This window comes from Lepus europaeus, chromosome 10 (genome assembly GCF_033115175.1).
Source record: "Lepus europaeus isolate LE1 chromosome 10, mLepTim1.pri, whole genome shotgun sequence".
In the NCBI taxonomy this organism is placed as follows: domain Eukaryota; kingdom Metazoa; phylum Chordata; class Mammalia; order Lagomorpha; family Leporidae; genus Lepus; species Lepus europaeus.
Genome location: NC_084836.1, coordinates 114,972,765 through 114,988,997, shown reverse-complemented (window position 1 = coordinate 114,988,997; position 16,233 = coordinate 114,972,765). Strand labels below are relative to the sequence as shown.

General features: G+C 56.3%; 1 protein-coding gene across 1 annotated transcript; it reads right to left on the bottom strand.

Annotated features, from left to right (window-relative positions):
- Positions 1–262: 262 nt before the first annotated feature.
- Positions 263–15,613, bottom strand: RNF114 (ring finger protein 114). Its single transcript, XM_062204347.1, has 6 exons — positions 15,454–15,613; positions 12,652–12,802; positions 8,927–9,033; positions 8,509–8,623; positions 3,280–3,387; positions 263–1,869 (listed from the first exon to the last, which is right to left on the bottom strand). Exons 1-6 carry the CDS (start codon positions 15,591–15,593, stop codon positions 1,804–1,806), a joined length of 687 nt encoding a protein of 228 aa, XP_062060331.1. The 5' UTR covers positions 15,594–15,613; the 3' UTR covers positions 263–1,803.
- Between the last annotated feature and the right edge of the window lie 620 nt (positions 15,614–16,233).

The following is a 16,233-nucleotide window of genomic DNA, read 5'->3' as shown; positions in this document are numbered from 1 at the left end:
AGACGCCCCCTGCAGGCAGTGGCAGAGTGCAGACCGAAATGCCCGGGGGGGGGGGGGGGGGCTGAGTCTAAGCTGCAGAACCCCTTCCCCCGACGTCTCAGCGCTGCCCTGGCCAAGTGCACGGTCCGTTCTCACCTCCCAAGTCAGAGGAGGGGGCCGCGCTCCCGAGCTGGTCAGGCGTAGGAGGGAGCCGGCTCTGAGGACCTTGATCCCCAGACTCAGCACAGGATGTGTCATGAACACAGGCATCACCGCTTACCAGTTGGATAAATTATGAAATTTATTTAAATTCCACCTTGTAAAAGCCAGAACATAACAAGTGTCACTTTCTGGGAAGTCATCGTGTTACAAATACATGAAGTGCACTTAACAGAGGGAGAGAAGTTTCTTGGTTTCCCCGTGAGACAAGTGAGACGGGCCCACAGACGAAGGCCCTGTGGACTTCTCTCCCAACCAGACAATCTCGGTTCAGGAGGCCCAGTGAACTTTCCCCCAAAATTACAGCAAAGAAACTGACCCCAACATCCGGCTCCTTCCAACTGTACCACACTCAGCACAATTACTCTGCGCCCCCCGGAGCCGTCTCCGCTGGTTCCTGGCTGTGTGCAGCTCTCCAGGGGCCGGCAGTGCACAGGCGACCTCGGCCACGGAGCAGAACAGTTCCCTGCTGAACTGGACGTGTGACCCAAAAGAACGGACCCCAGCCCAGATTCCCCTGTTCACTGCCAGGTCTGCTCCTACACACGAGGCGATGGCTCTCGGCCTGGAACCGCGCTGAACGCCCAAGCTTCCCGAGCTGTCACTACAGCAGGCTTCCAGCCGGTGCCCACGGGAGACGGCTGTGTGCCTCACAACAGTGCTGTGGGAGAGCCTGGGGCGCACAGTGCACCTCCCACGGCTGTTCTCAGCGCTCAAAGGGTAGATTTACAGGCTGAGACCAGCGTCCTAAGAGGCCATCCTGGGACAGGAACACAAAGCTCAGTCTAGTCTGTTACCAAGCAGAAAGAACTTAAACCCACACAGCCCCACACTCCTTCCCTCCCGCCTCGCTGGAGGACGACTCCGTGTGTTTCAAAGACAAGAACGTGAGCAGGTTCCCAGGAGGGGTAAACGCGCCCCAGTCATCTGCGAGAACGTCGTCACTCTGAAGATCAGACGCCGACGCTGCAGCTCTCCCACTTCTCTTAACTGGCCTCTTCCCCACGCAGGCGGGCGGATGCCACCCTTCCTGACCCAGAAACCCCTCCACGGAGAACCCACGGTCACACCGCGATCTAACAAGGCACCAAGCAGGCACTGAAGAGTGAGCCAGCTAACGCTAGGAGAATGGGAAAATGTCACTTTCAAACCGCCAGTGTCCAGTATGCGTGACCAGAACAGTCACCAAGAGGACTGGAGATGTTTCTGGGGGCAGCCGCCGGGGGCGCAGGAGCTCGGCCCCACCAGACGCAAGGCCGGCAGCGCTCGCAGGCTTGGAGGAGGCGGTGGCGCGTGTCTCATTGTGCTATTTGGGACCCAGACAAGGTCCCGGCTGGCTGGGGGGCCCTGAGAGGTGAGCCCTGGGAGAAGTGGAGAGGAGCAGGGGAAACGCTGGAGTCTCTGCCGCAGGACCCACACGGAGCAGACCACGTGACACACAGGCCACAGAAGGCAGCTTCGGAACCCCCCACCCCATCAGAAACGTGTGTGTGCCTGCCGCGGCCCACGCCGGGTCTGTGCTAGCCAGAGTGGAGGAGCCGAAGGTTTCACACTGGACACAAATGGAAGCTCTGGATCAGGAGACGGCGGAGACGCGGCCTCTGCTCACTGGTCGATGATGGAGCGCTGCAACACCTGATTCATCATGGCCTCTTCGTCAACATCGTAATCCTAAGAGCGGAACAGCGGGCTCAGCGACTGCGCAGTCAGGGGAGAGAAGGCAGCCACGCGAGACCAGGCCCCGGCCCCAAAGCTGGCTATGGACTGGGCAAACCACTGCGTCTCTGCGCCCCACTGCCTCGCCTTCCACCTGGAGGGATGGAGCACCCTCCAGCGGGGACCGTGAAGCCCACGCAGCACACCGAAGGAGCCGGCACACCACCTGGTTCTCTGGAGCAGAGGGCAACATGCTTGGGGCAGTTGGGCCAGTGTCAGCACCCAGCAGAGAACAGAGTGGGAGAGAGCAGCAGCTGCCGCGGCCCAGCCTTCCCTGACCACTGGGCAGTGACCTGTGTGGGCGTGTTTAGGTATTACCTTCATCTTCACGGCATCAACAGTTACTAGAATATTCTTTTGGACAACCTAGGAGTTTTCCTACTCCTGAAATACAGCTATCAAACACTATTCTAAAATTCTAACACCAGTAAGTGCAAATAAAAAGATTTACTGAAAGAAAAGGGGGGTGTGGGGGGTGGCGGTGGCTTTATGGCATAGCAAGCAAAGCCCTGCCTGCGCTGCCAGCATCCCACACGGCTGCTGTTCGTGTCCCAGCCGCTCCTCGCTAAAGACCTGGGAAAAAGCAATGGAGACGGCCCACGTGTCTGGGTCTTGTCACCCTCAAGACCCAGGTGACGCTCCAGCTCCAGCCTGGCCCAGTCCTGGCTGCTCTGCGGTCATCTCAGCTGGGGGTGAAGACCTGTCTCTCTGCAACTCTGCCCTTCAATGAAGAATCTTAAAAATGTACTTCGAGCAGTTGGCCAAACCGATCTGTCTTCATAATGGAAGACAACAGCGCGCACCTTCAACATCAGCGCATACCAACCAGGGCACGGCCCCCAACCTGATGGCCACGTGTGGCTAGTGGATGTGCTGCGTTTCTAAAAATACAACCTGTGATGCTTCCTGCAAAACTCTTCATTTCCTGCTTAGGGGCGTTGGTGGGGGGGGGGCCTGGCTGTGCCTTCATTTGCCCCCCAGGCCGGTCAGCTGCAGCTGCTGTCCCCGTGACAAGGCTCGCACTGTGCAGCCTGTATACTCTACGAGGACAATCCCCACTGCCTGCCTGGTCCTCACGGGCACCTGAGCTTGCGGGTCCCCAACCAGGCTCTGTAAGAGGTAGAAGGAAAGTGAGTAACACTGTGGCGGGGAGGGGAGGAAGGAGCAGCCAGGGTGACCGAGCCCGTTTCCTCCATCCGCTCTGGCCCCCAGGGACCGAGAGCAGAGAGCTCAGCTGCTGTCCCAGAGCTGGCATCAGGTCACAGACAAGGCTCGGGGGTGTGCCCCCAAGGTCCCCTCTGGAGAAAACGGAGGTAGCCGTGCTGCTCCCCCCGGGAAGGCCCAGAGCCCGGGCCCCAGACTCACCACGAAGGTGTCGTACGAAAACTGGTGCCGGCGCTGGATGTGCTCTATGAAGTTGGCGCTGCGGTAGTTGGGGTCTCCCCAGGGCATCGAGGCACAAATCGGACAGACCTTTCAACAAAAAGAACACGTTAGGCACTCGAGTCAAGTGACACACCAGAGTGTGCAAAGGCTCACGTTGTAACACGCTTTCGACGCCGTCCCGTGCGCAGGGAGGTGGGCCCGTGGCCTTCAGCCCAGCACACAAGACAATCAGAAGAGTGACGAACCACGGGCGCGAACACAGCCTCACATGCATTGGACAGAGCAAATGCTCAGAGGAGGAGGATCGGGCTGAAAAAAATCCTCCCACAAACAGGGGATCTGGGGTTTGGAAGACTGGAAAGAAAGGCAAACAGAACTGAGAGAGCTCTAGAGAGGCCGGCGCACGGCAAAGGCCAGGAGACAGCAGACTGCAGGCGGCCACCCAGAAACTCGGGCAGGGGAGGAGAGGGGAGCTCCGGCCGGGAAACGGAACCCCCTCAACTGCAAGAAGATACAGGGACCAAGGGGAGGTGCAAGAGGCAGGCAGGCGCTGTGAAGCCGCGACGCAGGTCAAGACTAAGGCTGACGGGGAGACCAGACGGCTTCCAGGGGAGCAGCTGAGACACTGACAGCAATGGCGCTGTAGAGAGGGGAGACAGGAGGGTGGGAAGGCTTCAGCAGACAAAAATCAATCAGATTGTGTGTGTGGTTTTTTTTAAAAGATCCATTTATTTACATGAGAGGCAGAGTTACAGAGAGAGAGAAAGACGGTTCACTCCCCAGATGGCTGCAACGACCAGAGCTGGGCCAATCCGAAGCCAGGAGCTTCCTCTGGGTCTCCCACGCGGATACAGGGGCCCGAGCACTTGGGCCATCTGCTTTCCCAGGCCATAGCAGAGAGCTGGATCAGAAGTGGAGCAGCTGAGACTCAAACTGGCACCCATATGGGATGCCAGCGCTGCAGGCGGAGGCTTAATCTACTACACCACAGCACCGGCCCTATCAGGGATTTCAGAATACCGAAAGAGAGCCGAGAGAGAGGGGACCAGGCCACGACAACAGTCTGAAACTGCAGAACAGCTCAGTAATGGCTATCCAAATGATGAGCGTAGGCAACCTTTGTTTGACCAAGTTAATCCGCACCGCAGACTGTGTCTATCTTACAAGCATAGGCAAAGATATGGCACCAATGTAAAATTATGAAAATTTCAGACCTATAGAAAAGGAGAAACTTAGATTTACATGATACATTTACTTCAGCAAAAAAAGAGAAACATATTACAAGACTATTCAATCCTTCACTATTTCAATACCACCTTAAAAACATTCCTATATTTCCCTATGTACACATAATTCTACTACCCTACCTAGTAAGCAGTAATCCTTTAATAGGATTTAACATGAAGGCCTTAATTAAATTTCCTAATATCACTGGGGGCTGACTTTGGCATCCATTAAAGAAACCAGTTAAATAATGGTAGAGCTGCAAAGTGGAAAGGTGTGGGGCCATTAAAACGTATCATATGGAAAAACATCCATATCAAGAATGAAGAGTGGCCGTAAGAGGACGTAGCTGAATCTCAACAAAAAACTTAAATGGCTTTGAATTATGATTCTGCATTTTTCCATATATGTAGTTGAGCGCTATTCAAACACTAGTGAACACTCAAGACCATTCCCGATAGTGAAGAGAACAGGTTTAGGAGCCAGGAGATGTAGGCTCCAGTACTGGTTCTGACACTGACTCTTTAATGGGCACCTGACTTGAACTTGGGGGGGTGCACTACCACTTCTGACAATGAGGGCGGAGAGACGGCACAGGAAATGAACTACAGTGCCTCATCATTTTACTCAACATCCTACATTAGTTTCTGTGGTTACCAATACAGCTGAATCTATCTGTTTTTATTTTAAATTTGAGAGGCACAGATGTAAAGACAGCGTGACTGTCCACTGGTTCATTCCTTAAATGCCTACAACCATCAGGACTGGGCCAGGCGCAGACAGAACTCAATCAGGTCTCTCCTGTGCATGGCAGGGGCCAAAGCACCTGAGCTGCACCTGCTGCCTCCCAGGTGCACATGACCAGCGGACTGGAGTCAGGACTGCAGCCAGGCAGGAGCCGTGCATTCCTCTATGGGGAAAGGGTCTGAGCTGCTAGACCTGTCTAACTTTCAAACGGAAGACGGGAAGTAAGGGCAGGCAGGTGGGCCCTGTGTATCTGTATGTCTCTCTTCCAATTAGTAATTAGTTAATTTTTTAAAATTGTATTTTATTTATTTGAAAGACAGAGTTACAGAGAGAGGTTCATTCCCCAGACAGCCTCAATGGCCGGAGCTGAGCTGATCCGAAGCCAGGAACCAGGAGTTTCTTCTGGGTCTCCCACACGGGTGCAGGGGCCCAAGGACTTGGGCCATCTTCTACTGCTTTCCCAGGCCATAGCAGGGAGCTGGATCAGAAGAGGAGCAGCCGGGACTAAAACCGGCGCCCATATGGGATGCCGGCGCTTCAGGCCAGGGCCTTAACCTACTGCGCCACAGTGCCAGCCCCAGTAATAACATTAAGAACTCTTGGCCGGCGCCGTGGCTTAACAGGCTAATCTTCTGCCTTGCGGCGCCGGCATAGCGGGTTCTAGTCCCGGTTGGGGCACCGGATTCTATCCCGGTTGCCCCTCTTCCAGGCCAGCTCTCTGCTATGGCCCGGGAAGGCAGTGGAGGATGGCCCAAGTGCTTGGGCCCTGCACCAGCATGGGAGACCAGGAGAAGCACCTGGCTCCTGGCTTCAGATCAGCGAGATGCGCCGGCTGCAGCGGCCATTGGAGGGTGAACTAACGGCAAAAAGGAAGACCTTTCTCTCTGTCTCACTATCCACTCTGCCTGTCAAAAAAATAAAAAAAAACCTCTTAAAACCTCTTGAAGATGGAGTTGAAAACTTGGCTTTGCGGAGTACACCACTTTCTATGGCAATGAAGCTGAAGCCTGCCCATTCAATGGAGTGCAGAGATCAAGAGAAGCAGTAGGAGATAAATTGGAAAATTAAAACGAATAGAGGCGGTAGATACCTAATGATACAGGAAGACCAAGGTCCATTACATGAAGGGAGAAATCTAACACACTGCCTGGGTCGGTGTTGTGGCGCAGTGAGCTAAGCTGCTCCTACGATCCAGAATTCCAGCATCCCTTTTCAGAGCGATGTTCAAGTGCCGGCTGCTTGGCTGCCTTCCAGCTTGCTGCTACTGTGCCCAGAAAAGCAGCACAAGATGGCCCACATCCTTGGGTCCCTCCTCTCCGTGTGGGAGACCCAGATGGAGCCCTAGGCTCCTGGCTTTGACCTGGACCAGTCTGGCTGTTGTGGCCATTTTGGGAATGAACCAGCAGATGGAAGATCTCTTTTGGGACTGGCATTGTGGCATAGCATGGTAAGCCTCTGCCTGTAACACTGGCATCCCAAATGGGCACTGGGTGTGTCCTGGTTGCTCTATTTCCAATCCAACTCCCTGCTTATGTATCTAGCAAAGCAACAGAAGATGGCCCAAGGGCTTGGGCCCCTGCACCCACATAGGAGACCCAGAGGAAGTTGCAGGCTCCTGGCTTTGGCCTGGCCTGGCCCAGCCCCAGCCATTGTGGCCATCTGGGGAGTGAAACAGTGGATGGAAGATCCGTCTCTTCTCCTTTCCGTTAACTCTGCCTTTCATAAATAAATAAATAAGTAAGTTAGAGAGCTCTTTTCCTCCTTCTCTATCACACTGCCTTTCAAACAAATAAACCTTAAACGAAATCCAACACACTGCTGAGAGGGGCCAAATTCAAACTTTTTATCTCTATATAAATACAGATAGATGGAACTATATGGCATTCTGTGGTATTTAAATAAAACAGCAGGGCCGTGCTGTGGCGTAGGTTAAGCCTCTGCCTATGGCGCCGGGATCCTATATGGGTTAAGTTCTGGCTACTCCACCTCCAATCCAGCTGCCTGCTAACACCCTTGGGAAAGTAGCAGAGGATGGTCTGAGAGCTTGGGCCTCTGCACCCACATGAGCCCTCGATGAAGGTCTAGGCTCCTGTATTCAGCCTGGCTCAGCCCTGTCTGTCGTGGCTACTTGGGGAATGAACCAGTGGATTAAAACTCTTTCTTTCGAATACATATTAAAAAACAGGTTTTATTTTCATCTACTGAAAGGCAGAGTGGGATGGCACTGTGGTACGGTGAGTTAAGCCTCACACCCCACAGCAGAGTGCCAGCTCGAACTCCAGCTTACGGCTAGTGCACCTGGGAAGGCAGTGCATGGCTGAGGACCTGGGCCCTGCCACCGGCGTGGGAGGCTGGGATGAAGCGCCTGGCTCTCGGCTTTCACCTGGCCAGTCCCCGCTGTTGCAGGCAGTGAAGAGAGAACCAGCGGATGGGCCGGCGCCGCGGCTCAATAGGCTAATCCTCCGCCTGCAGTGCTGGAACCCGGGTTCTAGACCTGGTTGCTCCTCTTCCAGTCCAGCTCTCTGCTGTGGCCCGGGAAGGCAATGGAGGATGGCCCAAGGGCTTGGGCCCTGCACCCGCATGGGAGACCAGGAGGAAGCACCTGGCTCCTGGCTTCAGATCGGCACAGCGTGCGGCCGTAGCAGCCATTTGAGGGGTGAACCAATGGAAGGAAGACCTTTCTAACTCTGCCTGCCAAAAAAAAAAAAAAAAAAGCTGGCACTGCCGATGGCAGCTTTACACACTATGCCACAGCGCCAGCCTTTTTTTTTTTTTTTTTTCTTCAAAGATTGACATAGCGGGCGAAGCAGTCGCCTGCAGCGCCAGGGTCCCCATGGGTGCCTATTCAGACTCGGCTGCTTCACTTCCGATCCAGGATCTGTTACCAGGAAGGTGGATGTGAAATGGAATAGCAGGGACTAGAACTACCACCTGGACATGGGCTGTGTCTTCGCAAGCAGTGGCTTAGCCTGCTGTCCCCAAATGTGTGCATTTTTCTATTTTAAAAGAAAATACTCTCAGGATGTACATTTAAGGATTTTAGGCAAAGGTCATGGCATCTCTATAACTTAGTCCCAAATGATCAGCCAACAATACAGAGACAGGTTGGGTAAGCCAATATGGTAAAATGTTAATAATCTGCGAATCTGGGTAAAGGGTACACAGGAGTTCATCATTTTTCAGTAAGTTTGAATTTTTTTCCCAATAATACAGTTAAAAAAAAAAAGTTCTTCTTACCACAGACTTGGTATCCATGCTGTGGGACAATCTGCAGTGTTCCACAAGTCCTTCCTGATCGAAGTTTTTCTCAGGACAGTAAGGACAAGGAAAGGTGTAACGGTTTGGGACATTCCTGGAAGACGAAGGACAGGGACAAGGTGAAAAGCCTTCTGTGGGCACCCTGCCATGCAGCTTCAGCCACTGTCCATTCCACAAAGGAGCCACACCCAGTGGGTATGGGATGGGCCCATCCTGACCAGGCCATGTGCTGGATGGGCTAACATCTGAAGTGACCATCAGACAGTCCCCCCACGTGAAGCGCACCTTGGCCAGACTAACAATCAGAGCTCCACTTCCCCAGACTCATGCTTGCAGAGCATCCAAATCTGTGCAGCCAAAGCTGATCGCCACCTGCCGGCCCGAGCGGGTCGTTTACCTTGGCTGAAGCGATGCATCCTTAGTGGTGGCCTTCACGCCTTCCATGATGTAATTCTGGTATTTGGAACAGGTAGCCACGTGGGCACGGATCTTGGATAGGAAGAACTTGAATAGGAAGAATCAGAGCGCCGAGATTAGAGAGGACCTTGTACCAGGCCAAATCGTTCCAATCAAAGGCAAGATGAAAATTAGACCCATAATACCCAGCAATCTAACCAGGGGAGCAAACTCCTACTACCGTATGTTTTCCATTCATACCAAAGCTGACGTGTTACTGGGCCAAACTACATCTGCTTCCACCTAAAATAACTCTCCTAGAGGTCTGCTTTATTCATGATATGCTTTCTGCTCAGAGACTTGTTGCGAACAGGGACATTCATTTCCTTGAAGAGAGCCAGAGACGGAGAGAAGCAAGTGAAGTATCTCCTATCCAGTGGTTCACTCCCCAAATGCCCATAACAGCTGGGCTAGGCCAGGCCAAAGCCAAGAGCCTGGAACTCAACTTAAGTATCCCATGTGGGTGGCAGGGACCAAAATATGTGAGCTATACCAGGGTATGCAATAGCAGAGCGTGGGAAGTGGAGGAGCCAGGACTTGAACCCAGGCACTCCAACATGGAGCACCTGAAATGGTTTTTTTGGGGGGGGGGGGCAGGCAGAGTTAGTGTGAGAGACAAAGGTCTTGCTTCCGTTGGTTCACCCCCCAAATGGCAGTTACAGCCGGCACGCTGCACCAATCCGAAGCCAGGTGCTTCCTCCTGGACTCCCACGTGGGCGCAGGGCCCAAGCCCTTGGGCCATCCTCCACTGCCTTCCCGGGCCACAGCAGAGAGCTGGACTAGGAGAGAGCAACCAGGACAGAATCCAGCACCCCGACTGGGACTAGAACCCGGGGTGCCGGCGCCGCAGGCGGAGGATTAGCCTAGTGAGCCACGGCGCCGGCCCTGAAATGGCATCCTAACCACTACCCCAAACGCCTGCCCTCCCGACGAGTGTTTTAAAGAGTTTTCTACGCTGACATTCAAACCAGTCTCCTTATAGCAAGGCAGGAATCACGTTCCACCAGGCACTGCAGAGAAAAGTGAAGCTCTAAGTAAAAGGGATGAAGGCTAAGTGACACTAGTTACCCTGGTAATAGTGACAATCACCAGACTGATACGTGATCTTTAGAAAATGAAATTTAAATTCTATTTTCATATAAAAGCTAGGCTTGCAACAGTGAGAAACGGGGGTGGCGTTGTGGCACAGCAAGTTAAAGTGCTGCTTGTGATGCCAGCACCCAGGTGAGCACTGGTTCGGATCCTGGCTGCTCTCCATCCAGCTCCCTGCTAATGCACCTGGGAAAGCAGAAGATGGCCTGAGCACTTGGGCCCCTACGACCCACACGGGGGACCAGGATGGAGTTCCAGGACCTCGGCTTCAGCCTGGCCCAGCCCCAGTCACTGTAGCCATTTGGGGAGTGAATCAGCGGATGGAAAATCTCTGTGTCTCTTCTCAACTCTGCCTTTTAAATAAGTAAATCTTTAAAAAAAAAAAAAAAAAAAAAAAACAAGTAGGACCTGGCACTGTGGTGCGGTAGGTTAATCCTCTGCCTGCGGCGCTGGCATCCCATATGGGCACTGGTTCGAGTCCCAGCTGCTCTACTTCCCATCCAGCCCTCTGCTATGGCCTGGGAAAGCAGTAGAAGATGGCCCAAGTCCTTGGGCCCCTGCACCCGTGTGGGAGACCCGGAAGAAGCTCCTGGCTTCGGATCAGCTCAGCTCCGGCCATTGCGGCCACTTAGGGAGTGAATCAGTGGACAGAAGATCTCTCTCTCTCTGTCTGTAACTCTACCTCTCAAATAAATAAAATCTTAAAAAAAAAAAATGTAGAGAAAACACAAAAGAGTGCTTCATCTCAGATGTTCTTCAACGCATGTAAGGAATGGAGCGAGAAGAGGTATTTTAAATTTGATTCCACTTTTAAAAAGTTATTTATTTGAAAGGCAGTGGTAGAGGATGGGGGTTGCAGAAGGAGGGAGAGGGAGACAGAGCGGGATCTTTCATTTGGTTTACACCCCAAATGCCTCAAACAGTGGGGCTGGGCCCGCCCTCGGCCAGGAGCCAGGAGCTCCATCCAGGTCTGCAGTGTGGGTGGCAGGAGCCCAGGTACTCAGGCCCCCACCGGCTGGCTCTTGGGTGCGTTAGAAGGAAGCTGGGTTGGAAGCAGAGGCGGACTCAAGCCCAGACACTCTCATCCCAAGTGGCAGCTTAGCCTGCACGTCAGAGGGCCCTTCCGAGAAAACCACATTACATTCACTAGCTTTTAAACTTTAACTTATTTTTGTTTGAAAGGCGGCAGGGGTGGGGGGAACAGGAAGAATGAGAGGGAGGGAAACAGGTCCATCTGCTGGTTGGCTCCTTAATGTCCACAACAGCCCGAGGAAGGCCAGGCGGACACCAAGAGCTCCATTCCAGTCTCCCACACGGGCCTGAGGGGCCCAGGCACCCGAGTTATCAGCTGCTGTCGCCCAGGGTACAAGGAGCTGGACTGAAGCCAAGGTGGACTCGATCTCAGCCATTCCAATATGGGATGCAGGAATCCCTAGTGGTACCTTAACCCGCTGTGCCACAACTCCCATCCCGCATTCACTAACCTTAAAGTGGAGCAAATCAAAAGCTTACAGGGAAACAAAAACAAAACAAACCACCACACATGCATGAAGGAAGCTGAAGGTAACGGGGCCCCCAGTGAGAAGGGAAGGAAAAGAGCCCCATCCAGCACTGTTAGCCCCACTGTGCAGCCCTAAACACTCACCTCCCTGCAAAGGAGATGGGAGGTAGAACCATACCGTGCCCGCCCACACTGAGGTGTTAACGAAACCAATAGGTAGGGCCATCCAGGAAGTCAAACAAAACTTGCAAAAGCGAAGAAAAGGCGAAGAAAAAAAATGGTCTGAGCTCCTATGTTATCACGATTTCTGCTTTGTTGGCAAACATTCTCCACGTGTCCGAGTCTGCGGCCAGCCAGCACGAGACGCCCGGGCTGCAGCCCCTGAAGCGGCCGTCTGTGCAGGGCCAGCCCACACTGCTTCTGAATCGTGTGCATTTAACGAACAGTGTAGTGAGCTTAAAGTTAATAAAACTGCACGTCTGTTGGAAAATCAGGCACCGGTTATCTGTCCCTCCCAGCAGCAGCTGTGACAGAGGCAAAACAAACACGATGGACCCCAGTCTGATTACACAGACGCGGCGACACGCCGGGGTCAGAGGCTGCTCACAACCACTGCACGTCACGCTGACCTCCGGCGTGGCCGCGGCCTGTCAGGTGCTAAAGTGAAACCAACCGTTCTCCCTCCGGCCCTGGACCCCACCCTCCCTGCACAGAGCGCGTTTGAGTCACAGATTGCATCTGGGTGTTGCTGCTTGTTAAACCATGTGATATCACGTCGTTACAGTCTAACTGAACAGTGTACAGTGTTTGCAAAAACGGGTTTTACAGGGAAACTGGGACAAGTGACTTCCATGGCTTTCATAGCTGGGGTAGATAACGCTAAACCAACTCATAAAAAAAAGCAAACAACACTAGGTTAAGAAACGAGCCAGCACAGCGTCACCGCGGACCCGGCATGCACACGTGCTGTCGTCACCGAGGCGGCTCTACGTGCGGAAACAGCGCGGACCAGCTCTACGCTTCCCCCAGCTCAGCTCGGACAGACACGGCTCCTCCACGTTACCTCCACATACATTCTTACGGCAGCCATGGCAAGACGTCTCTGTGCTCTCGATCTGCCGCTCGAGCTCCACGGCCCGGACGCCAGGCGCCAGAGCGCTGCGGCACACCCCACAGACAGGCTTCTTCGGCTTCAGACATTCCTGCAGGCATGCAGAGCAAAAGCTAGAACAAGACACACAGAGAGCCTCCGTCATGCATCGTGGGGACAGACAGCATCAGCGGCCCACTTGTGCAATGCAATCACGAGGGATGGATTCAAGACAACTTGCTCCCTGCTCTCAGTCAAGCCCCAAGTCCTTCCAGGCCAGAAAAGCTGTGGGTGAGGACAGGGGAGCTGTGAGGAACACACAGGCCCAGCAACGGAAACACGCAAACCGCCATCACACAAGGCAAAGGTGCGGGGCCCAGGCTTCAGCCGGCAGCCCCTGCCCCGCGCGATCTCACGGGGGCTTCCCGCACCTCAGCCTCCTCCCCTGTGAAATGGCGTGGGGAGGCAGGGTCTAGCACACACAAAATGCAGGGTGAATGGAGCTGACGGCAAAGTGGGAGCGAGGGCCAGGAGGGGAGGGGGCAGACCACAGAGGCGGCCTGCGCGGTCGGCCTGAAAGGGCTCAGCTGGCACGACTACTCAGGCTGCACCTGCGGGACGGGGCGGAAGCTAGCAGATGGGAGGTGAGGTGTGGAGAGCAGACCGGTCTCCCAGCAGGGGATCCTGAAGGCCTGGGGGCGGTGGAGACCGGTCTCAGGGAAGGACTCAAAGGCAGACTTAGCAGGACTGGTGGTTCAGGAATTTGGAGACTACGCTGCGCAGGTGGCGCTGGGTAAGGCGCACCAAGGCAGCTCCTGAGGACTCCTGGGCAGCTCACCCGGCCACACGGACCTAGGACAACGAGATCCAGCAGGGAGGGCCCAGGGCGCATCACCAGAGGGGACCAGCACACCTGCCGGTCTCATTCTTCTTTAACTAGGAACGCCCTTCCTCTGCCATTAAGCTCGACATCAGTGCTGCTGGGGACAATCAGGCCGGGCTGCCAGGTGAGAGGGCTCAGCTCAGCCCTGAGGGAGAGGACACAGAGAAAGCCCAATCTCACGGGGCCTACAAAGGTGGAGGAACACAACTGTTCACTAATACAGCGATGAAGTCTAGGCAGGGAATGAAACAAGCCAGAGAGAGCCGCGGGGGACCACGGGAAGTTCTGAGGCCACATTCGGGCCAGGACCTGGCTATGAGGGGCCGCAGAGGTGACACCAACCAGAGGCGCAGGACGCCTTCCGGCTGTGCCGCGGCAGGAGGGGCAGGTGCCCACCCTGCTGAACTGCTTCTTGGCAAAGGCAGACCCCAGGAGTCCCTAACGCAGAGGGTCCCACAGCACCCGAGACCAAGGCCCGCGGGCAGGCGGTGCGGCCGTCCCTGGCAAGCACCAGGGAGGCCCCGCTCCTGTTTCCCCCAAGTCACCAGTGCCGAGGGACACCCAGCAAGCAGCGTGGGTCCCAGGCTGGTTTCAGTTTCTATTTCCTCCTCTCCTGCCTCCCTCCGGCTCAGCCTTCCAGATGCTCCGCCCCTACTGCTGGGCACTGGGCCACCTGCCCCTCTCGGGTGACAGCCCAGCAGACTGGGAGGGTGCTGTCCTCCGGAACTTTGAGATAAAGTCTTACAAACCCCAGTGCCCCAGCCAGAGCCACGGTGATGCTCAAGTCTCCAGCGACCCATTAAAACCCAGCGAGGCCAGGAGAAAGCTCCCACCTGCCTCCCATCAGCACGGAACTGCTGGACGCATGCAGCCTGCATGGCCAGGAGGAGAAGCGAGCCACAGCCTGAACCCCAGTGCCGCTGCGGCCCCCCACCACTCGAGGGCAACTCGGGCCAAGGCTTCCGAAAGCTGTTAACAGCGAGTGAAACCCGCTGGATGGACGGGAAGCTGGGTGGCCCTGCGCCGAGGGTGCGCAGGCTCAGAGCAGGCTGCCTGAGCTCCACTTCCACGCCCGGTCACACGGTCACGCGGCTCCACGAGGCTGCGGCCCTGCACAGGGGGTTTCCAGCCGGGTCGGCACCACCTCTCCCCAGCTCAGCTGGGCGCAGACGCCGAGGGCGGCCATCTCCCGAGACCCCGAGGGAGGGGAGGGAGGCGATGGCCACGGTGATAGCGCAGGGACCGGAGAAAGATCCGAGGGCAGAGGCGGGAGGTGCACGGGGCAGGAGTCCAGTTCCAGGCTGGCCAAAGGGCGCAGCGGCAGAGAGCAGCCGGCCTGGCCGCAGGGCCTCTGCCGGGTGCCCAGCGTCGATTACCCTGTAAAATGGCTGCCAGCCCCCGCCCCTGCACAGGTGCCCCCCGCAGAGGAGCGCCTGTGCGTGCCCACAGGTGCCCTCGCCGCCGACCAGCACAGGGGTCCCCGGGCCCCCGCGCCTAGCACAGGGAGCCCACGGAGGAACAAGGCCTTCGGGGGAAGCAAGACGCAGGTGGCCCCGTGCCTCTGCAGGTTTGCTTGCTTGCTTTTCTTCCGCTAGTTTAAGGAGCGTCTGCCGGAGCGAGGCTTAAAGCGCAATCGGCGCCCCCCCCCCGGGCCAGCCCCCCACCCGGGAAGCGCAGCCCGGCGCGCCCCGAGGGGACTTCCCTTCCGCGCTTCCCCCTCCTTCCCCAGTGTCAGCGCGCAACGCCACCCCGAGCGCATTCCGGCTCTCCCAGGGCGGCCCCCGGCCCCGCCAGCTGCACCCCCCAGGCCCGTCCTCGCGCCTCGGCCCCAGAGACCCTCCCCGCAGGGGCCTCGCTCCACGGCTCCGACCCCCTGCGGCCGGGCGCGGGCCTGCTGCTTACACGTGTCCGCAGGGCACCTGCACCGGCTTCTCGTACACCTCCAGGCACACGGGGCAGGTGAAGCGGCCCAAGGGGTCGGCCTCCGCCGCGGCCCCGGCCAGCGGAGCGCCGCCCTCACGACCCTGCTGCTGCGCCGCCATCTTGCCGCCGCTCAGCTCCGCGCAACGGCGGCCGGGAAGGAGGAGCCCGGCGAGGGGGCGGGTGCTCGGCGGCGACCGAGCACGCGCGTGGGGGCGGGGCGGGGCGTGCGGGCGTGCGCCGGGAGGGGCGGGGCGTGTGGGTCGCGCGTGCGCACGGCGGGGGCGGGCTCGTGGCGGGCCACGCCCCCCGGGCGCCGTGCGAAGCGGGGGAGGGAAGTTTGGGAGGCGCGGGCCCCGAATGCGGAGGCTGCGGGTTTCGGCCCCTGTTTTCCAAGTTGAAAGTGTTAGCTTCGCGCCAGCTGCGCTGTTATTGCATGTTTCTCTTCGATTCCTAGAAGCCTAACCGACATTTTAAAAATATATTTTCATTTTATTGCAAAGGCAGAGGGACTGGGCGGGCAGCAGAGGAGCTGGGACTCGAACCGAGCACTCTGGTAGGGACCGTGGTGTCCCGGGCGGCAACCTCACTGCTAGGCCGAGCTTCGGGACGCCGCAGGGGAGAGCCGAGGTCTTTCCTGAGCTGCAGCTGTCAAATCAATGTCGCGAAATCCAGCGCAATGGAACAGAAATAATTCACCTTGGGAGCTGTTGATGGCCAGAGGGGTCTCTAGCCAACAGCATTTGCACTAAGATTTATTTA

Bases quoted from the DNA above. Each gene is read 5' to 3' on its own strand.
- RNF114 (XM_062204347.1), bottom strand. From the start codon at position 15,593: ATGGCGGCGCAGCAGCAGGGTCGTGAGGGCGGCGCTCCGCTGGCCGGG. The intron at 12,803-15,453 runs GTAAGCAGCAGG...GTCTTGTTCTAG, and splicing joins CAGGTGCCCTGCGGACACGT to CTTTTGCTCTGCATGCCTGC. The intron at 8,624-8,926 runs GTAAACGACCCG...TTCGTCTTCCAG, and splicing joins GATGCATCGCTTCAGCCAAG to GAATGTCCCAAACCGTTACA.